The following is a 22,015-nucleotide window of genomic DNA, read 5'->3' as shown; positions in this document are numbered from 1 at the left end:
GAATTGTCTCTTTCTTTTCATCATTGTAGGATACAGTTGTAAATAAATGTGTTTTTCTGTGACTAATCTGTGCTTTCAAATGAACACTGCTGGAAAAGGTTAAAGTCTATTAGTTCAGTAAAGTTAGAAAAGTTTATTACAGACGACATGGTTGAGCAATTATTAATTGCAGTGTAAGTAGATTACTTTTTTAACGTTTTGTTATTTTTCTTGTACAATCACCTTTGTTGAGATCAAAGTAAACAATCCTGACACCAGATGACCGGATCGATTATCTTTCACGGTTCATCCCACCAGCTCTGCGGTGGGGAGGGCTGTTTATTCGTGTGGCTGACATGTCGTGATTTTATCTTTCACTTGGAAAAGATATCTGAATAATAAAGACATGTTTTACATTTGACGAACCAACCCACCCATATCCCACTTGAGGAAGACGAGGGGCATCTCATTTGAAGTACAGTGTATAGTAACTCAGTGTAATTGCATTTACCAGCCACGTGTACTTTCTTGTATTACAGAATATTAAGATCCTAATGTCAGTACCAGCACCAAGAACCCAGTTCACACCTATTAAATAGGTATATAAAATGTCTGTGATGATTTTGAGTAACGAAAACCATGCTGATTTAACCTCATACTCTACTGTTGTCTGTACCAATACAAATATTATATAAACACATTTTGGGAACCACTACAAGGCAAGGCAAGTTTATTGTTATAGCACATTTCAATTCAAAGTGCTTTACATAAAACCATAAAAAGCATCAAAGCATAATGAAAAAGAAAACAAAAATAACATTCATTAAAACATTTGTTTTTTAAAACATAAACCATGCAATAAATAGATAAACAGTTGCACTCAATTAAACAAATAAAATGCAGTATTGAGATGCAGGAATTGGTTGAAATCCTTGAATCTGGTTAAATTGAAGTCAACAGCAAACAGAAAAGTCTTCAACCTCTCAGAAGCCGCGGTGGTTCTCGGTTGTGTTTACGTTGTTCGGAGACCGTATGATACAAAGTTTGGTCTCTCTGACTCTCCGTAGAGAGGTGGAGTTGTCACGTGACTGCGATTGCGAAATTCCTGTAACAAACAAAACAAACGACAGCTGAGCAGCGGACGGGGCGACGTGTTAACGTCGTACTTTAATCGCGTGAGACCACAGCTGAACACATAGTTAGATCAGGTAGATAAATGACTGAATCACGAGCTGAAAGCTGTTGGCGTAAGCCGAGTTGAGCCTTTGAACGTCTTGTTTACGTTCGCGACGCGGAGTTTCATCAGCAGGGTTTCGTTTTAGGAACATGGATCCTCTAGATGCGTCTCCGCTCGAACACATGCTAGCTGTTAGCGCGCTGCGCTCCGACGGAGACCTTTCTCCGCGTGTTTACGACCCGTGACTCGAGTGTTTATCTCGTCCACGCAGCCGGACACTCGCTTATCGCGCGCAGACCTCGCGCACTAATCCAGCTGCTGGTTTGTTTTGCGCCTCGTTGACGCGCGAGGACATGTGACGTCAGTCGCTCCGCGTTGAGACTCGGTCAGCTGCACGTGGAGATCAGGAGAACAAGAGAGAGACGACATTAAAGATGGAGGCTGCGAGACCAAAGAAGACCAGAGCAAAGACCAGAGGGACACACCAGGTGAGCAGGCTGTATGTCTGTCTGTCTGTTGACTGTATGTTGTCTGTCTGTGGTTGTCTGTCAGTCTGTCTGTCTGTTGACTGTATGTTGTCTGTCTGTGGTTGTCTGTCAGTCTGTCTGTCTGTTGACTGTATGTTGTTGTCTGTCTGTTGTCTGTCTGTCTGTTGACTGTCTGTCTGTTGACTGTATGTTGTCTGTCTGTCTGTATGTCTGTCTGTTGACTATATGTCTGTTGGTGTCTGTATGTCTGTTGTTGTCTGTATGTCTGTCTGTCAGGTCTCTGTATGTCTTGACTTTGCTGGTCGGTCGTTTACCTGCGTGTCTTTTCTTGTTGTCCACCTGTTTGTGGTTATATATTTCATTTAGTCTGTATTATATATTTCATTTAGTCTGTATTATATATTTCATTTAGTCTGTATTATATATTTCATTTAGTCTGTATTATATATTTCATTAGTCTGTATTATATATTTCATTTAGTCTGTATTATATTTTTCATTTAGTCTGTATTATATATTTCATTTAGTCTGTATTATATATTTCATTTAGTCTGTATTATATATTTCATTTAGTCTGTATTATATATTTCATTTAGTCTGTATTATATATTTCATTAGTCTGTATTATATATTTCATCATTAGTCTGTATTATATATTTCATTAGTCTGTATTATATATTTCATTCGTCTGTATTATATATTTCATTCGTCTGTATTATATATTTCATTAGTCTGTATTATATATTTCATTTGTCTGTATTATATATTTCATTTAGTCTGTATTATATATGTCATCGTCTGTATGCTTTGTGTCTCTGATGTTTTTATTCTGTCCATTTTAACATTGTTCTCCTTATTTTATTTGCTTTGTCTGTAGATTGTATTTGTAATCTTATTTTTTTAGGTTTGTTCTTAACATCATTGGGACTACAGATGAAAAACAGCCTCTGGCACATTTACTGACATGTTATTAATGTCCCTTATTAAATAAAACCAGCCAAAAAAACAAACAAACAAGTCTTTAATATATATCTTCTTTTGAGGTGGAAAGCCTATTTCAACACTGATTGCGCTGCAGGCTGGAAGTCTCTCAGTCATAAAGTCACTGCTCCTCACAACGGGCCTGTTATCGTGTCTTCAGAAACTAGGAGGAAACTTAAAAAGCTGTAAACATGGAAACCAAACAGATAAACAAGCTTAACATAATGGAGCTAGTCCTTCAGACACTGGGCTAGATGTACTAATGCATTAGTTGTGCCTCATGAGTCCTTGTGCTTTAGTCTCACACATGTCTCATGCAGCGACTGCATATTACGAGTTGTTCATCTTGTTGTTTCCCTGGTTGATTGATGTTTTCAGCTGGCCAGGAAGCAAAAGCAGGCAGAGGAAGACCAGAGAGCCGGAGCTCCCTCCTCCGAGGCCCCCGCCTCCTCCGAGGCCCCCGCCTCCGGCTTCACCGACGTCCCCCTCAGTTTGCCGTACGAGGAGCCGGTGCCGGAGCGTCCCTCTGAGGCCACAGCGCGGCCTCCAGTTCTTCCCTGTGAGACGCGGCAGACCTCCTCGCCACAGACTTTATCCACGTCGGCGTTAACTGAGACGGCGCCTCCGTCGGAGTCAAACCGCGAGGAAGAGGAGGCCGGAGGGGCGGGGCTGAAAGTTGCAGCGCAGACCGCCGAGTTCGAAGACGATGCGCAGTCGTGGAGTCGGCCGTGGGTTTCAACTCTGTTTCAGATCTCAAATGCCCCGAGCGCCCCTGCACTGTACCCCTCGCTCCCCACGCTGGACGAGGGCTCTGCGATGCAACTCTGCGAGGAAGCGGTGAAGAATAGTGAAACGGGACCTGCAGTGCTGGCGCTTCCGGAGCAGGAATCTTCCCCCCCAAGTTTGCAGCTTGTGGATTCTGTCGTAGAACTTTCTAGAAGCAAACTCTACCCAGAATTACCCAAGACGGCTCCAGAAATTCAGGTAATCTCACAGACCAAGAAGTAACAATGCATTAGATTATAGGCCCGGCTGTGGGTAGGTCATGAGATTACATATAGTGTCGTGCATTGTTTTTGTTGTCGAACACCTCAGTTTTGAAAGGTTATCGATGTTGTAGGGCGTTCCGTCGTTGTTTCCTTAAGCCGCTACAGAGCTGCAGACATTGAGTTCCCTCTCACGCGCATGACAGCAGACCGTTCCTTTCCTTTTCTTTCGATTTTATTTAAACAGCAAAAAACGCTGACAAAGTCCACAAAATAATAAACGTTCAAATCGATCTGACGGTGATACGGTAAAAAAACTATCTGCTCTCACGTCTAATGCGGCTCTTTTCTTACAACTGCTGCCGTCATGACGTCATTAGATAGCCTGGCTCGAGCGTCAGTCATTAACATAAAGATCTTTCAATATATGTAACTTATAGTTCCTCCACTGTGAGCATGATTCTAAATATTAAATTATAAACAATTCTGAAACTTAAATCTACTAAAAACACACTTTGTGGCTCTTATAAATGTCGTTCCTCTGAATCAATATTACAACCTCTAAAAGGTAGCACATTATAATAATTCATTCTTAATTATTATGTCATAAACTGATTTGTAGTCAAATAAGTTCATTTTCTAATGCAATTTTACATTGAACAATAATAATAATAACTTTATTTATATAGCACCTTTAAAAACAATGTTTGCAAAGTGCTCCACAGAGAGTCAAAGCAAAACAAGTGGAATAGCAAGAAACCAATATTACATTTAAAAGTATATATTGAATTTAAAAATAAATAAATTTACCAAATAAATAAAAAACAGACAAACTAAATGAGGGGAACCAAAGTTCTGCATAAAAGGACGAGATCCCTTAAAAGCTGTTCTATAAAAATTGGTTTAAGTGATTTAAAAGAAGTTACAAGCAAAAAATGACCATTTCTGTCAGTACATTTCACATGAAAATAGCTAACTTAGTACGTGATGAAATCATTATCGTGTGTTGACGTGTGAAGCCACCTCGTGTGTTTCTCTGCAGCCCTTCTCGCTGGAGCAGCTGAGTGTTTGGGAGCCCGCTGGAGGTTTGCGGGCTTGGCTGGAGGGTGTTGAAGTGTGTGCCGCCCAGTTCTGTGCTCTCGCCCGGCAGGAGAACCACGAACTCACCGAACTTCTGCAGAACTACTGGCGCTGTCGTAGGCAGCTGACCCAATCCCACACGCTGCTACATACCCAGTCCTCCGACTGCAAGAGCACACAGAATCGCCTCTGGAGCTTCAGAGACGAACAGCTCACTCTCCAGGTGGGTCAAACAAAAAGCAGGAATACAGTGTGTAGAGAAAACTATGAAGTCGTATTCTTCTGCTGCATTGGCGCCATCAACGTAATCCCTTCCCTGCAGGGTGTGTGTGCAGACCAGTCCAAGGTGTGTGGCTACCACCGCTTCCAGCAGGCGGAGTTCAGTCAGAGTGTGCTGGCGGAGCTGAGCAGGCTGCTCGAAGCTCGCCGTGAACTGCTCCACCAGAAGGTGGCGCTGCACGCGTACACTGCTCTGCTGTCGCGCCTCCAGGTGGAATCATACCTGCACCGTCTCCTGAAAGGTGAGAGACGTCTAGATTCTGCATGCCATGGGGTGGCCGTAACACGCCCGCTCCAACACGCCTCTCGTGCGTGATGCTAATGTGAAGTATCGATTGTTGTGATCAGATTGTTCTGGCAGCCCCTTGAAAGAGGCCATCGGTGTCCTGTTCAGCTTCACTCGGAGAGTCCTGGACGACACTCAGTTCCAGACAGACATCCATCACTGGCTGGAGAGATTGGTACACACACACACACTGCACCACCTTTCTTGCCCCATGTTCCTTCGGTCAAGGTGTTGTGTTGTTTACTGACGTGGTTCTGGTCACTTCTCCAGGTGGCAGTCCTGCTGCATGTGGGAGGCTCAGGAGAGCACCTGTACCTGCTGGGTCATCTTCTCTGCTGTCCTGCCGGGGTTGGAAAGTGGGCCGCACCCTTCCTTCAGGTTAGTTGGAGACATCATTTAGTGTCGTCATGGCGATGGTTGTACAGAGTGACTGGAGTTGTCTTGCCAATGTCTGCCTCAGATCCAAGTGTGGGGGAACGCCTGCGGAGTGCTGCCCTTTATGCAAGCTCTGGCCATCCTAATGTCGCCCTCAGGGTAAATATCAGAGACCCTGAAGCTCCTGATCACTGACCGTGAGCGCTGCACGACGCCTCGGGGTCTAACAACCCAACGTCTCTAACCGGCGGTGGCGTCTGTGTTTCACTCAGACACCGGGCAGAGTTTCTGGGACATCTGAAGCCGTGTGAGAGCCAGAGCTCGGCAGCTTCCGGACCGGAGTCTGGGAACTGGACTCTCGTTGATGAAGCGGGGGAGGAGGTATGTGTCAACGGGCCATGACCGAACAAACACTTTGAAAACCAAGAATGATCTAAGCGGGGCCGAAGTCCATATGATGGATCATTTCAGTTGTGGGTATATATGCGATGGCAACCTGATTTGTCGTGAAGCATCCCTGTGGTTTTCCATGTGTTCTGTCATTCAGCCTCCAACTGCATTTCTTTTCTCTGTGTTGAGGACGAGGACCCAGAAAGCAGCTGGCTGCTGCTCTGTGAGGAGGATCTGATCTCCCTGCTGACCCAGTTCCCGTTCCAGCAGCTCTACGCACACATGCTGGGGATGAGCCAGCAGGGTGCGAGAGGCTGTCTGTCGTCTGCTGCATGCATCGCTCACTGAATTAACTAACATGCCACTTTCCTTCCAGGTGTGTATGAACCCAAGGCCTGTTCCAGTCAGAAGATGATGCGTGTGTTTGCTTTTGCCTCCTCGCTCGTTGAGGTTCTGGCTCTCGGTCTTCAGACCTACAACAGAGCGCGATACAGACAGCTGGTTAAACGCATCGGCCACATCATACGGTCAGTGCACCGCTAACATACAGACTACACAGTCAGGAGTCAACATTAAATATTCCTCTTCTCCCCCTCAGAATGACCGTGTGCTATGTCAGTGACCACTGGGCCCAGTATATGAGTGTAACTGGTGGATCCAGCTCTCAAGCACACTTGTTGTCTTTGGACCAACTGCAGCTGGAATATGACAACCTCTTCCTGAGAGCCGTGTTACATGTACTCAGAAACAAGCGGTGAGCAATTGGCTTCACGGTTCCATTTGAACTGGTGTAGTGGCACTCCGGATAGTTCTGGGTCTTCTGTACAACAATTTTGAGTTCAGTCTTAGAAACTATTAATTGACACGCGAGTGAGACAAGTAGTTCTTCCATAAAAAATGTTTACGAGAAAACGTAGAGTTACATGTTCACACGGTCAAAGAACTATGTCGCTTCCAACATCTGAGCTCAAATCCCGACTGACAGTCCCACACGCAGCTGTTATCCTGACGTGACGTCATCTGATTGGAAGCTTACATTCTGACAAGTTATTCAGCTTTTAAATACAATACTAAATTATATATGTTAACCTAAACATTCTTTCAAATCATAATGAAAAAGATTTATCTTCAGTTACCTTTTTGACCCTCCTGTTACCTTTCGGGTCAATTTGACCCCATTCAATGTTTAACGTCGGTGTTCTTTGGGGTCAATTTGACCCCAGGCTGTTTTTCACTGTCAAACATCTAAGAAATATCAACTTTATTATTTATTTAAAGGGCTATTTAGGTAGTCAACAAACAAACATAAAGTACCTCACACTTAAACTTGGGAAACAATATTAATTCTAAATATTTTCTGGAGGTTTTAATTGCTGTGGTCAAATCGACCCCGAGGGTAAAATATGTTAGTACATGTAAAGGTAACAGGAGGGTTAAATCTTTTTATACTAAATTATTATAACAAATGAAATCATGCATTTGGCTCTTACTGGGAATCATTTGTTTATCAGAGTTTACATTTGTTTTCTGGGTCTCTTACAGGTTGGGGATTTGGTTGTTCATGTCAGAGATGCCATACGGGACTCTGTCCAGCTCGATGCTGTGGAGGGTCCTTTATGTTATGCAGTGTGCAGAGACGGCAGAACCGGGAACACTCGGCGCTGCTGCTGACACGCGCTCCTGCATTCAGGCTCTCAGAGGTACTGAACTGCACACATCTCAATTTCCAAGACACTTGGTAGATCTACTGCGTTGGGATTTTATAACCACGTCATTCTTCTCAGTCTGATGTTGATAATTGCCGCCGTGATATTACATTTGTATGCGTCCGCTGCAGAACCAGAACACCAAGAGAGGTTTGAGCGCTGGCTCTGTGAAGTGAACAGCTCTGATGGCGTCGCTCTGCTCACCGCACTGGCACACATGGCCATGCCCACTCAGCACTCTGACCCCGCCTTCATCACAGCCATCACGCTGCTGATGTACCAGGTATGAGTGCACAAGGAAGACACTTGAAGAGGGATGTAAACAGTAAAGATGTCAAACATCGCTACTAAATACTCAGATACTATATTCTGTGTTTCATATAGAGGACCTTTCTAATCCACCTTTGTTGGACAACATGCAGGACCTTGTTCTTCTACATCTCTTGTCTTTGCTCCAGGTGTCTTATGTCAGTGTGACGACCAGAGAAACGTACTCTAAGGTGGGGAGGGAGTTGTTGGCTGCCATAGCAACAGCCCATCCCTATGTTATCTCTGTGCTCCTGGAGAGGCTGAGAGAGACCATCCAAACTGTAGGAATGGTTGGTGTTGTTATTCCATAAAGACTTCACTGCATGCTGTTGTCCACTTTGAGAGGAAGACATCGTATTTGTGGTTCAGCTCCGACGTGGTCCGGTCCGTGTGAACATGTGGGTTCTGGTGTGTGCTAGGTGGCCCTCTACTTGTGCAAAGAGCTGCCGTTGAGCCTGTGGCGGCCGCGGCCAGAGGAGATGTGTGTGACCGGAGCCTGGCTGCTCCAACACCCTCTGTCTGCTGTGGAGAACCGGCTGGCTTGCGTCATTCTGGAGGGCCTCAACTGGGGTTTCACACAGGTACCGCTGACCCGTGGGGAAAGTACGTGTGCCGATATCACGAGTGCGATTGTCGGTAAACCCGTCTCCTCCTCAGGATGGCTCCTTGGCCTTGTCGCCGTCGCTCCACAGTGAAGTGGCTCTGCTGGTTGCTGAAGCCTATCAGAAGTACCTCACTGACAAACCGTACAGTGGCCTCATATCAGAGGGAATCAAACAGGTGCTGCGCCTCTCCTCCTCGCAGGTGTCGAGTACCATGCAGCATGGCGTGTGGTTCATCTCTCGCTCTCTGCCCCTCTCCCTGCAGGTGTCCTACCTGGCCAGTGTCCTCCGTCTGGGCGTTTCTCCTGAAGCATCCTTTAGCCAATGGGCTTGGCAATTGTTGCTAAGGCTGAAACTCCATGGCAACGCACAGAACCCTAAAGGAGCCTGGTCGGTCCCCGCTTTGGCGTCCAACCCACCTCCAGAGCTTACCCACTCTCCCAGCATGCACTCTGTTATCAGGGCGGTAAAAGCAGGCATCCCTATTGGATGCTACCTGTCCATTGCCATGACGACAGTGGGCCATAGGTGTGTGTGTGTGTACCTACGCGCTGCCTAATATGAGTGGTTGATTTCTACATGGAATTTGAATTGAGATCTTTTTCTTGCGTGTTTCTAGTCTTGAACACTTTTGCACTGATGGAGTCGAGTTGTTGAAGAGTCTCATCCAATCTCGCCACCTGAGAGCGGCGGTGCATCTTCTGGACAACATCCTCCCCCCGACCTACCCGCTCAGCTTCTACCTGCTGAACAACTCTCAGTGAGAAGCATCCATCACACACGTCATGGAGCTATTGTAGCAGCCACCTTATTTCCACCAGCTAAACGGTACCTCCCTCTGTTGATGCAGGTTTGTAAGTTGTGTCCAGTTGTTCTTGCAGTACGACAGCGTGTGTCCTCAGGGGGTCACGCAGCAGCTCACGCACCGGGTCGCACCGCTGCTCACAGGAACCAACTACGGAGACGTTGTCCGACATCTGAACAGTGTCATCCAGGTCCGTCACCACGAGCTGTTATTGTAAAGATGTGATGGCACAGAAACCGACTGAAGTCTTTACGTTGTTGTCAGCAGGCGTCACTCACATCAAAGGGATCGGCACTACAATGTCACACGGGAACAATGCTGCTCCCGTGTGCACAAGATCAACTGAATGATACACAAATAGTTTTTAATCTCTAAACTTTTCCTCAAGATTTGTAAACATAAATATATGAAAAGCACACACAAAATATACAAATGATGGCTTGTATTTTAAAGTTTTTCCCATATATGATATTCCTTTATTTGTCTCACAGTGGGGACATTTCAAAAATCAGAGCATCAATGAAAATAAATAAATATAAAACACAACACGATACTAAAAAACTAAATACTAAATACTAAATATACAGGGGGAAAATAAAGTAAAGTGCTAAGTTTTCCAGGATCTCAGTGATCTCCTGCAGTGTGTAGTGTGTTAGTGATCTCCTGCAGTGTGTAGTGTGTAGTGTGTTAGTGATCTCCTGCAGTGTGTAGTGTGTTAGTGATCTCCTGCAGTGTGTAGTGTGTTAGTGATCTCCTGCAGTGTGTAGTGTGTTAGTGATCTGCTGCAGTGTGTAGTGTGTTAGTGATCTGCTGTAGTGTGTTAGTGATCTCCTGCAGTGTGTAGTGTGTTAGTGATCTCCTGTAGTGTGTTAGTGATCTGCTGCAGTGTGTAGTGTGTTAGTGATCTGCTGCAGTGTGTAGTGTGTTAGTGATCTGCTGCAGTGTGTAGTGTGTTAGTGATCTGCTGCAGTGTGTAGTGTGTTAGTGATCTGCTGCAGTGTGTAGTGTGTTGGTGATCTGCTGCAGTGTGTTGCAGCCAGCAGCTGAAGGAAGGATGCATCCCATGCATCTTTCACAAAGAGAGCATGTGTAATTCTGTGTGTGTTCCAGAGCCACGTGGTGGAGAGCTCCCAGCCCGGCCGGGTCGGAGCCGCAGCAGTGCTGGACTTCTGGGTGAGGATCTTGACTCGGCAGAACCTGTGGTACCGGGACAAAACCGTCCTGTTCCTCATGGACCAGCTCTGCTGCGCGGCATTCAAACGCAATCAGGAGGAATGTGTGCAGAAACATCTGTACCAAGAGCACAAGGTACTTCCTCCGTCATGATATACGCTTCATGTCTGGACTCTTTAGAGCTCAGAAGTGCAGATGCTGAGTTTAGGACTGCAAACAGTAACATGTTAAAGATTAATATTACATCTACATGAATGGGCTGCACATTACAGTAAGAGCAGGGGACTGTGTGTGTGTGTGTGAGATGCTGAACCTTTTTCCCCTTTAACCTATGAGTTGTAGTTGATACTGTGATAGAACTGATCATGAGACATTCTGAAAGTGGACTTGAACGATGAATCCCCAGTAAAATGTTTCCATCAGGAAAGTCCAGTGAGCTGAGACCAGTGAGTCGGCACAGTGAACCAACAACAGCTGTTTTAACCTCCTGCAGAATGCCTTGGGTGACCATGGAGAACGAGGTCTGCTCTCCTCTCTGGTCAGCTGGATTGCTGGAAACGCCACGCCCTCCTTCATCGAGGGCCAGTCCCTGAGTGCCGAGGTAAGGGCCTCTGAAGCACCAAAGACATGCGCCTCGTCTTCGTGAAGTCCTCATTCCTGCCATGTGCTGCCTGTGTTTGTAGGTCTGGTTTGCCTGGCAGGTGCTGAATATGGAGGGCGTGTTTGAGGAGGAATCTCAGCTGAGACGCTGTGTTGAACAGGAGCTCCTGTCCGAGCCCAACGTCTCCCCAGAACAAGCCCTAAAGGTACGCAGAGCCGCCGCTTTACACTCGTCCAGAAGTCAATGCTGTCAGCGGAAAAAACTGCTTTCAAACCCGACACCGTTTCATCCGTTATTGGCTTTTAAAAACTTTTCAAAGCCAGCAATAGTAATAAAAGGACCTTGAATCTTGTCTGAGACTAGAAAACACGACATATCATCGCAATGTAAACACACAAGTGTAATCAATACACGTTAGTATAGTCCTGTTATATTTAGTATGTCACAACTATTCCAGTAAGCCAACATGCAGGGTCTAAATAGAGCAAGGACGTAATTCATGATATTAATTACACCTGCAATGACATGTCGAAAAGGCCCGTCACACCAGCGTTCACTAGAGCGCCACACAGTGTCCAACGTGGGTTATGAAGGGACAGGCGAGAATGAAGTGGCAGAGTCAATTATAAACTGTATTAAGAGGTAGAAGAATAGTTTTGAATGCTAGCTGATCAGCTCATCAGCGTAATCCAATATCTGTGAGATGAGTTGTAACTAAACCTAAACATCGTTCTTCCAAGGCCGCCGAGTGTTTCTCGGCCTCCTGCTGTGCGTAGCTGTGCTAACCGTGTGTCTGTGTCTGAGCCAGAATGCCCAGCAGAGGCTGAAGATGCCGGTGGCACCATCTCTGCAGCGACTGCAGGTGTACCGCTGGGCGTGTCAGGCCTTAGCCACGCCTCTAGACCACCCTCTCCTTCCCCTGGTGTGGCAGAAGTTTCTCCAGCTGTACTTCCGACAACCAGGACCTGAGTACGGGTATGCTGCTCACACACACAGTGCTATCCCTAGCCAGAGAAACCAGGAGTAACTCAGAATCCCCGTGAAGCCAGCTCGTCTCTCGCCGTGTTCTCCGTCAGGCTGGCTGCAGGTGGATGCATCGGCAGGAGGTTCTTCCAGGCCTCTTCTCAGGCTGCTTTACTCAGAGACCTGAGACACAGAATACAGGAGGTGTCTGACTTCCACCATGCTGCCAGCCAGGCGCTCAGGGTGCCCCCAGCACACACCCCTTCATCAGACAGCCAGAGCGACGACAGCCCCGAAAACCCCCGCCCCCCTTTCCTCACCTCGCCTCGGCTCCACACGGAGCTGGTCAGGTAGGTCACTGAGCTGTTCACTCAAAATCCATTCCTCCTTGCTATCTGGCCAGTAGGAGCAGCCATGAGTGTGGTAACAGGCTCTCAGACCTCTGCTCATTGGTTGCATGCAGGTTGTTTGGTGTATTTGCCGTATGGTTGGATGATGAGACTCTGCAGAAGCAGGAAGTGTACCTCCCCGCTCTTCCTCCCAAGTATGAACCACACAGACTGGCACAGGTCATGCAGCGGCAGCAGGTGGGTTTATCTTTGTGTGTTTGCATTTTGTAATGTGAATTATGTGGTACAGTAATTGTAACAGGCTTGTGGACCGTCATTGTGGAGTGGCACGTTGTGAAACTCTTGCATTTTAATTTGCCGTGTTTTGCTGTAGGAGCTGTGGCTGGAGTATTTGGACCAGGAGCGCCTGCTGTATGACGAGCGAGAGGTCCTGTCTCTGTGGGAGAAGGTGCAGAGTGAGCCGATCTTCTTGCAAGTTCAACACCCCGGCTTCACTGACTACACCAGCCTCAACAATGGTATTGATCCAAACATTGTTCACCTCAATGGTCAACATCAGGCTGAACCATTTAATTAATTTTTTGGGGGAGTTACTAGTTTCCATTTTGTGCTTTTATGTCTCTCTGTGCAGCAAGGGATCGTATCCTCTCCAACCTGCAGAAGCATCCAGTCCCCCGTCCAGCTCCAGAGCTGCGGCAGCGGAAGGCGCCATTAGCTGAAGTCCCCACCACCTGCCTTACTGACTCTAAAGCTGCTACTGAACTGCTGCAGGCGGACCTGAGCATCCTGCAGGAGCAGGCCAGGTACACAGAGTTCATACACACATTAAAACATTTACTCATCATCAGGGGAACACGTGCATTCACAGAAATGCACACAGCTGTTTGTACTCGAATAAACCGCACATCAAAACAAAAAGATCACAAAGTTACACTGTGATCATGAAACGCTTGTTCATCTTGGTGTTAGGGTTGCAGTTGCACGTGAAGTCCAGCAGGTGGCGATGGAGCAGGAGCTGCTGGAAAGCCTTCCTCTACTGTACAAGAACCAACCAGAGCAAGTCACCATGGCCCTGGAGTGTAAAGGGAAGGGTGGGCAGCCGTGCCAGGGACCCGCAAACATCACTGTCACTGTAAGAGCACTCAACCAGCCACTAGCCACATTTTGAATACAGTATATATATATGAATATATATATTCATATTTATATATTCATATATATATATTTTCATATTTATATATATTCATATATATATATTTTGATTTATATATATTTTTATTTTTATATATATGTATTCATATATATATATTTATATATATGTATTTATATATATATATTCATGTTTTTGCTGTTCTATATTAATGTATTGCTCGTGCTCTCCGTATCTGGTGCAGTGTGAGTGTGTCCAGAGGCAGGAGGCGGTGCAGACTCAGATAACGTCACTACGTCGGGATGTCAAGAAGCTTCAAGCCGACGCCATGGCTCCTCCCCCTCAAAGCCTGGCCCAGGCTGCTGTCCACACGGAGAACTTCATTACGTCAGTCTAAACAAAGGGAGCTGATTTAAAGAAGAGAAGAAAACATGCACGACATCACGATTCATTTTGACTGCTGCATGTTTTGTGCTCAGGGCTCTGGTGAATATGCAGAAGGCCCAGAAGTCGTCGGCCGTGCAGCATGTTGGGGTGTCTGCCTTCTACCAGGTGGTCTCCTTTGTGTGTGAAGACACACTGCGGCATCCCCCAACACGGCAGTACCTGTCATCGTGTGTGGAGATACTGGGACAGGTGCGCATGCACACACACACACACACACACACACACATGGCAGTTTTTGATTGCTAATCGGAGCAGGTTCATTTTAATTCAATTCAGTTTATTTGTAGAGCCCATTTTCACAAATTACAAATCCCCCTCAGAGTGTTTTACAATCTGTACACATAGACATCCCTGACCTTTGACCTTTGACCTCACATGGGATCAGGAACAACTCCCAAACAACCCTTCAGGGTAAAAGGTCAGAACCCTTGAGGAGAGAACAGAGGAGGATCCCTCTCCAGGATGGACAGGTGTCATAGATGTCATGTGACCAGAAGGAATCATTACACACACATTAAAACACAGGAACAACACAATGAAGATGACAGAGTGGATGAAGAGTTGGTAGTCGGCATATTCCACCATCCAGACCTCCACCGTCCATCAGGTGGAGGAAGAGAGGAGCAGTGGGCGGAGTCTCAGCAGTGGGCGGAGTCTCAGCAGGGCCTTTCCTCCTTAAAGGAATGAAACTTGCTTGAACTGCTTCCTGCTGTCGTCCTGTGTCCAGGTGTTCATCCAGGGAAATGCAGAGGAGTGTGGTCGTGTCCTGGAGACGATCCTGGAGCAGAGGCATCTCTGCTCACTCCTTTCCCCCTTCTTCACGCCCAATGCAGCACCCGGTCAGCTCGTCTTTCTCTACCAAGACGTCGTGACGTCGTTACACCTGGACAGTGCTGATGTCATCTTCATGCTGCTCACCAAGGTGGGCTTTGACACGGACGCAACACAGTGAAGACTTTTGATGCATGCCTAAAGCAGTAGTCACAGTGAACCACTCGGACCTCTCTCTGTCCAGTTTGACTTGTCTCAGTGGCTGAGTGAAGCCCACCCCGTGTTTGCTGAGCGGACCCGTTTGCTGGAGCTGGTCCACGGAGCGCTCTGCGTCTGCGGCCGAGACCCCGAGCCAGAACTCCTCACGCCGTCTCACCTGTTCACCAAACACTGGACCTGGATTCTACGCCACCGCTTTCCCGATCACTACAGTGACTGTCTGCGTCTGCTTATGACCAGTGAGTGAAAGAGAGAGAGTGAGAAAGGAAGAGAGTGAAAGGGAGAGAGATTGAGAGAGAGCATTGGACTGCAAACTACTTTATGTAAACTGTTGGCTGGTAATCCGTATCGAGCCATTCGACCTCTTCTCTTGTTGCTCATTCAAATGATTCATCAAAACACATTAGTCCTTCTGAAGGATGCCTCCTACTCATCTATACCAAAAAAAGAGATTTATTTATTTATTAACGAAAGTAAAATTGTCTGAATCATTCCATCAAGCTACTGAATCAGCTCGTCACACATGTGTACATTTATGAGACAGCGTTTAGGTCCTCGTGAGATCAAATGAAGCCACAAGTTAAATATCAGAGATCTAAAAATCTTTTTTATAGTATTTTTATTTCAAGAATATTGGATTTAGGTGTTTGGTTTGCAACGTCTTTGACCAACAACGGCATTTCTAAACTCACCAGGCTCCTCCGACCAGTTGCTGAATCCTGATTGCTGGAAGGTGACTCTGCGGCTGCTGGGCTGCTCACCTCCATCCCATAATACGAAAAGCAAAACTGAACTCGACGCCCGTGACATCGCTGGCCGTGCCGTCGCCTCCCGAGCTTCTTCCCACAGGCCCTCCATCGGCCTCTCCCCTCAGCAGGTAACTGTGGTAATGCGATCCTGTCTGTCTCACTATATTATGTAATCATATATCATAGGATGCTCAGACATTCATTATTTATCCAAGGCTGAGTGGATTCATTGCTTTCCAACAGGTGGATGAGACGGTCATCTGGCTGAGTGACTACTTCCTGCGGAGTCGTCTCAGTAAGCCAGACCTCCGTAGTTTCGGCCTCTACTCGGCCTGGACTCCCTACATCGGGGAGGTGGTTTCCTTCTGGGAGCATCTGGCTGGTCGTCTCATCGACCTGCAGCTCGGCGGCGGCGCCAGAGAGCCGGTGGGCAGCGGCAAGATTATGAAAGGTAACCGCCGATTGTCTGCGCACGCTGAGGACCGCGATCCTTGAAAGTGACACTCGTCTTTCCCTTTCACAGCTCTGCAGGACATCCACAGTAAGATTGAGAAGTTATTTACGCCGTGGATCTTTCCTCTGGACACCGATGATGGCGGGTAAGCGTCCCACAGCCTCAGCTCCGGGTTCAGACGCCGGGGGAACCGATGTGAGCGCAGACTGCAGAGCGACATTCACAAGCCGTGCTTTCTTTTCATATCTTTGCCCCTCCATAGTGAGAACACGATGAGTGAACTAACGGTGGTATTTATTTACCTCCGAAGCGCACAACACGAACCACAAACGAGACAAACGACCACAAAAGATGTTTATTTAGTTGGGACTTTGCCAAGTCACAATGAAGTCTCATCGGGGAAAGATTAGTTTACTGTGACTCTCCTGGTTGATGCATGCAGAGAGCAGTTCAGTGCTTTCCAGGGAAATGAAGAGAAGAGAAGATGTGATGAAGATGCCTCTTTGTGTCAGGCTCCGGTGTTTCCCCTGGCTGGAGGCCGACGCCGGTGCAGCCGGACGTCTGGTCGGCCTGTACGCTCACCTCACCGCCGCGCTGCATCTCAGGTTCAGAGGTGGGTCCCCAGCAGCCGGTGTTCACCAGTGTGAATGTGTTTTCATCTGCACTGTTCAAGTGATTCCAACCGGCGCCGCCGTGTGTTCCAGACCGCGTGCTCCCCGGCCAGAGAGGCGCCCTGTGGCTGTGCGTGATGCACTACTGTGAGAGCTGCACCTCTCCCCACACACCCGAGCACCTGCTCTACCTGTACCACACGCACCTCCGCCGCCTGCCGTGGAGACAGCTGCACCCGGACACTCAGCTGATGGAGCAGCTATTCAATGTGAGATGCTCTGCTCTCCGACCTCCGACCCCCGACGCTGCACAGTTGTCTAGACACGCATGACACGGGGAGCTTGTTCATGTGAGAGCTCGTCTTTGACCCCCACATTAGCTCCTTATTAGCTTTACTTCTCTGTTCCTGGAAACAAGCTCCGGCCTCTCAAGACCCACATGAATCTTGAGAGGCTGCTGGATAGAAACTGCAGTTTTAAACATATTTAATTTGAACAAAGAAGCTGCTTATTGTTGCTTATTCATGAATGGGAAAGCTTACCAAAAATGAAGCCATAGACACATTTACGAATATGTTATTTCCCTGCAGTAAATCTTTTCATTATGGATCATTCACTCTTTCATGATACATGTATTTATATCTAGGATAATCAGATTATGTTTACTGGATTAGCAATGAATGTGCATCTTTCATGAAGTAGGTCGGGAAAAAAATGAATTCTGAGCACGGTCGGTGAACATACAATACATTTGTAGTTTTGTGTTCAGATAATCGATGGTCTCTCCTTCCTGTGCCTGCAGGTGGAGAGAGGAAGTCCCAAGAGCTGTTTCCTCTTTCTGGGAGAAGTGTTGTGCAAAGTCAACTGGGTCAGCGTCCTAAGTGACCACTTGCAAACTCCTCCCACCCTGACGGCATATCCCACTCTCCAGGACGCGGGTGCTCAGAAGGAGTCACACACCATGTTGGTCTATCTTCTATACATGCTAGTTTTTCTGGCAAAGGAGGAACAAATCCTGAGTCAGCCGGTAAGTCCAGAATATTTAGTTTTCCAATCACTGTGAGTCCTCTTGTCCTTTCTTCAGTCATTTTTCATGTATTTCCTCCTCAACCTCCAGGACTCCCCTCTGCTCAGTCTATTGGTCCAATCCACCTCCCTGCCCTGGCACCAGTTGGACCTGTCCTCATACCAGGGCATTCTGGGATATGTCGGCGCCCACTACCCGCCCTCCTTGCTGCTCAGTGCTGATTCTGCGCTTCAGCTGCTGTTGAAATGTCTGCGTCGTGCTGCTGGGCTCCAGCCCCTCCCTCAAGAAGTTCCACACAGGGTGGGACAACACAGAGCCGTTTGTTTCACAAGTCACGTCCCAGATTCACGGAGGCATCATACACCTGTTCAGGTCTAAATGGAGTTAGTGAAGCCACAGTTTAACCTCCCAGTCGAAGGTTTCAAGCACAGAAAAATGACAAAACGTACTCGGCAATGATTTCATATTCTTGTAATATATCATCTTACAGTTGAGACTTTATGAAAGTTAATTCATAGGATGAATAGAGATACTCTGTATGATTGTATTCTACAGAGGAGATGAATGCGTCTCCTTCATCCACTCTGGCCCAGGCGGATGAAGGATGAAGCCTTGTGTGAACGTGGGAGGCTTGGAACATCCGTATTAAATTTAGACATAAACAATTCAGTCTTCTTTGCCAGCTCTAAATCACTCAGCCACATGACGTAAATGACAGTAGCTGTGGACCTTAAACACCAAAATGGGAAAATGCACTTTACTGGACACAGAACCCCTCGAAGATCCAGCGATGTCATTTCTTTACTCCGTGTATTTCAACTCCATCCCTAAAAATAAACTGGCAAACATACTGAAGGTGCCACTAAGTACCGCTAAAATATGAATGAAAACAATTGGAAACTAGATGCAATCATTGCATCATAAATCAGTGAAATGTTAAATATCAGAAAAGTATTGATGTATTTCTTTGGTAACCTGTACATATTTCACTTTAAGAATCATAGAAAATCTCTTTTTTGTATAAGATGACTCGTATTTTAACCCTTAATAATAAATAAGCAATGTAATGCTTGACGCCTACATTGTACTCTCACAGTTAAACAGTGTTGGGGGACAGGAGCTCTTATATGTATCTTATAATGTTCACAATATATTCTAAATGAGAAAGTAATGCATATATGTGTGTGTCTCTGTGTCCAGCATTGACCCAACCGAACCCTGTAACCTGCGTTCCTCTCTGTCAGGAGGAGACGCTGAAGGCCGCAGTGCATGTGTGCTGGTGCGTGCGGTCGCTGGCGGCCCTGGAGCAGAGCGGCGGCATCGGCCTCAGCGGCCTGGAGGCTCAGCTGGAGTCTCTTCTGGAGAGCGTCGTCACCTTCAACCCTCCAGGTGAGTCGTCCTCCTCCTTCCTCGGCATCGCCCGTCGGTCGTGAATCCTCCCGTCACGTCGGTTGACCTTCCTCTTGTCTCCAGAGACGGGTTTGGAGCAGAGGCACATGGCCTTCTGCCGGCTGTTCGGCGACGCTCTGGCTCTGCTGAACGGGGTCGGCGTCTCGACGGGCGAGGCGCTCGCCGCTCGTGTCGTTGCGTGGCTCGACAGGAAGGGGAGGGGCTTCCCTATTCTGCCTCTCCTCACCGCCTGCTCCCGCTGTCTCGCGTCGGTGCGGCACATGACGAGGATCATGGAGGCGTGCATCACAGCGTACTTCAACCACGGTAACCAAAGTGACCGTTTTATTTAACGGGGGATTGAAAGTACTTTTCTTGGGAAAGCTTGTTACAGTAAAGGAAAAACACGAAAGCATTCTCCTCTTGTCGATACCTCTGTCCTGTGCACATGCATACCCATGCACATTGAGCATGATGAACCCTCTTACATATGACTGTCTTAGACGTTTAAGTCCAGAGCTGTTGTTGGATTCTTTTTACTGACGGTCCTCTACTCATACAAATTGGACAATTTCTCCAAAAAGTTAGTTTGTGTTTTATTCCACTGTCTGTGTTTTTGTCTCAGCGGGGGAGGAGTCTGTAGGTTGGGGTCCGGTGTTGGCATCGCTGCAGGTGCCTGAGCTCACAGTAGACGACTTCCTTTCCGAGAGCCAATCAGGGGGCAGCTTCCTGACGCTCTACGCCTTCATCCTGCAGCGTCTCAACTCTGAATACACAGCAGCCAATGAGAGGAGGACTCTGGGTTTAATTAACACATGGACCAATCAAGTGTTCCCCAGGTTTGACGCCTCATTCTCTCATTTAGTTGCTTTCTTTTGCTTTAAAAAAAAAATCCATTTATCATGTCGGCACGTGTGCTTGTGTGTGTCCAGTGGTCCGGGGGATGAAGCCAAGCTGTTTCTTTGGTGGCACAAGGCGTTGAGTCTGTCGGCGGAGCATCTGAAGCCGCAGGCCGGGCCGACTGACGTGTCCGGAGTCGTCATGGGTCTGTTGAGGTTGCAAACCCGGCTGCTTCAGCTGGGAGAAGAACGACTGAACTCTGGGTTGTTGGGAGCAATCGGCCTGGGGAAGAGGTCTCCGGTTTCTAATCGGTAAGCTCGCATGCATTTCCATCGCCCATGAACACACTAAAATATGTATTCGTCAGTGTTGATAACCCTCCTGTTAATTCATGTCCAATGTACATCTTAGATTCAGGGTGGTTGTCCGCAGTCTGGGAGCATTCATGTCGGTCCAGATGCCATCAGAGAGCGAGCTCCGCCTCCAGCCCAGCAGCGACTTGCAGCTCTCTGAGAAAGCACAGCAAGTATGCAACCAAGACTGCAAATACAGGGTTTTCCTTTTATTATCTGCATTCGTCTTCTAAAGATAGCTTTTGTTCCTGGTGTTTCCTGTGGATGCAGATGTTGGGGGTGTTGGAGGCCATGCCCAGCAATAAGCAGTACGCCGAGTTGGGGGAATCTGTGAATAAAGCCGTCCAGTTCATCCGCTACCCAGGACACTGCCTGGGAGACGGACCGCGGCTGCTGGCCCTGCTCGCCAACCTCCTGTACCCTGACCTCAGATACCTGCACATCATCCGTTAGCCGGGCCTCGACACTGCTGCAGACCCAAGTGGACATTTGTCTTGTCTTCTCATACAGTTGACCTCAGTTGACCTCTGAACGTCTTCGAGCAGTAACATTGACATTGCTTTTATATCGGCGACATGTCTCATCCGCGAGGTCTTTGTGACGGACGCCGGCGGTTCATCAGAGCTCGATGAGCATTTTGTAAAAAAAATACTTTGACTGGTAATCTTCAGTGAAGGCTCATAAAACCAGTCAGCCATAAGAAATGCTATGTGCTAATCTGTACTCGCACTTTGCGTTCTCCTCTCATGCCTGGTGGCTCTATAGAACTGGCCTGTTGCTCTTCCACCCTTCTGTTCTCTTCTCGATTTGAGAGAAAGTTGCACATATTTATTGAAGCCGAATTGAATACTGGGCTGTTGATGCTAGCATCGAGCTACAATCTCTCATTGGCAGATGCTGTACACACCCAGATGAATAGGAGAGCTGCTTGTATGAAGGAACAGAACATTCGTGTCATTATTGTGTTTATGTTCCGCCTAAAGTGCTTTCCTTGTTCCTGCCAAAGAGATGTTATTTTAATTTGCTCAGCTCCGTAAACCTTCTTGTAAGCTGCAGTTGTTTCATGTGTCTGCAGCCTGAAGAACACGAGACCCTCTGCCTGCTCCCTTATCGAGTCGTGTGAGCGCTGTGATGCTGCTGGTCTCCCTCTGAGACCTGCTGCCTCGATGGCCGGGACCACAGTGAGAGTTTATAAAACTGACCGTTATGTTAAAGGAGTCCAGTCAGTCCTGTAACCTCCTGAGTTGTCTTTCCCAGTAAGCCTAAGTTACCATACGTTACCATGACAACATGTACACAGGTTCTCCTGGGAGAATCCTTTTATTGTGCTTCAAGTACCTCTAAGATATGATATTCCTTTATTCGTCCCACAGTGGGGAAATTATATAATATAACATTAATATGTAGTATAACAATAAGAATATAACAGAACCAGTGAATTCAGTACCTACATACCAACAAGTGATGTCAGTACCT

The 22,015-nt window shown here is 47.1% G+C and overlaps 1 protein-coding gene across 2 annotated transcripts; it reads left to right on the top strand.

Moving 5' to 3' along the window:
* The first annotated feature begins 888 nt into the window (after positions 1-888).
* Positions 889-21,594, top strand: epg5 (ectopic P-granules autophagy protein 5 homolog (C. elegans)). Of its 2 annotated transcripts, XM_056411242.1 has the most exons (45): positions 889-1,644; positions 3,003-3,608; positions 4,653-4,913; positions 5,013-5,211; positions 5,318-5,430; positions 5,526-5,633; positions 5,716-5,789; positions 5,903-6,011; positions 6,210-6,324; positions 6,397-6,547; positions 6,619-6,774; positions 7,563-7,720; positions 7,858-8,009; positions 8,185-8,325; positions 8,455-8,616; positions 8,693-8,815; positions 8,903-9,165; positions 9,257-9,397; positions 9,488-9,632; positions 10,553-10,750; positions 11,109-11,216; positions 11,299-11,421; positions 12,025-12,191; positions 12,293-12,529; positions 12,643-12,766; positions 12,903-13,047; positions 13,161-13,332; positions 13,499-13,661; positions 13,924-14,066; positions 14,159-14,315; positions 14,854-15,048; positions 15,142-15,355; positions 15,812-15,993; positions 16,109-16,316; positions 16,389-16,464; positions 16,832-16,932; positions 17,024-17,199; positions 17,733-17,957; positions 18,048-18,257; positions 19,202-19,346; positions 19,431-19,673; positions 19,972-20,185; positions 20,279-20,497; positions 20,598-20,712; positions 20,810-21,594. In XM_056411242.1, exons 1-45 carry the CDS (start codon positions 1,591-1,593, stop codon positions 20,990-20,992), a joined length of 7,674 nt encoding a protein of 2,557 aa, XP_056267217.1. In that variant the 5' UTR covers positions 889-1,590; the 3' UTR covers positions 20,993-21,594. The 2 variants fall into 2 exon arrangements, with proteins under 2 accessions (XP_056267217.1, XP_056267216.1); XM_056411241.1 differs by having other exon boundaries at positions 8,693-9,165.
* Positions 21,595-22,015: the final 421 nt, after the last annotated feature.

Source organism: Pseudoliparis swirei, unplaced genomic scaffold, assembly GCF_029220125.1.
Source record: "Pseudoliparis swirei isolate HS2019 ecotype Mariana Trench unplaced genomic scaffold, NWPU_hadal_v1 hadal_174, whole genome shotgun sequence".
Classification (NCBI taxonomy): domain Eukaryota; kingdom Metazoa; phylum Chordata; class Actinopteri; order Perciformes; family Liparidae; genus Pseudoliparis; species Pseudoliparis swirei.
The sequence above is the reverse complement of the archived record's forward strand: the minus strand, read 5'-3'. Positions and strand labels throughout refer to the sequence as shown.

What these genes read in the sequence shown, in the direction of transcription:
- epg5 (XM_056411241.1), top strand. Translation starts at nt 1,591, where the DNA reads ATGGAGGCTGCGAGACCAAAGAAGACCAGAGCAAAGACCAGAGGGACA. An exon ending in TACCTGCTGAACAACTCTCA is followed by an intron (nt 9,398 to 9,487) that starts GTGAGAAGCATC and finishes CTGTTGATGCAG; the next exon opens with GTTTGTAAGTTGTGTCCAGT. An exon ending in TCTTCATGCTGCTCACCAAG is followed by an intron (nt 15,049 to 15,141) that starts GTGGGCTTTGAC and finishes CTCTCTGTCCAG; the next exon opens with TTTGACTTGTCTCAGTGGCT.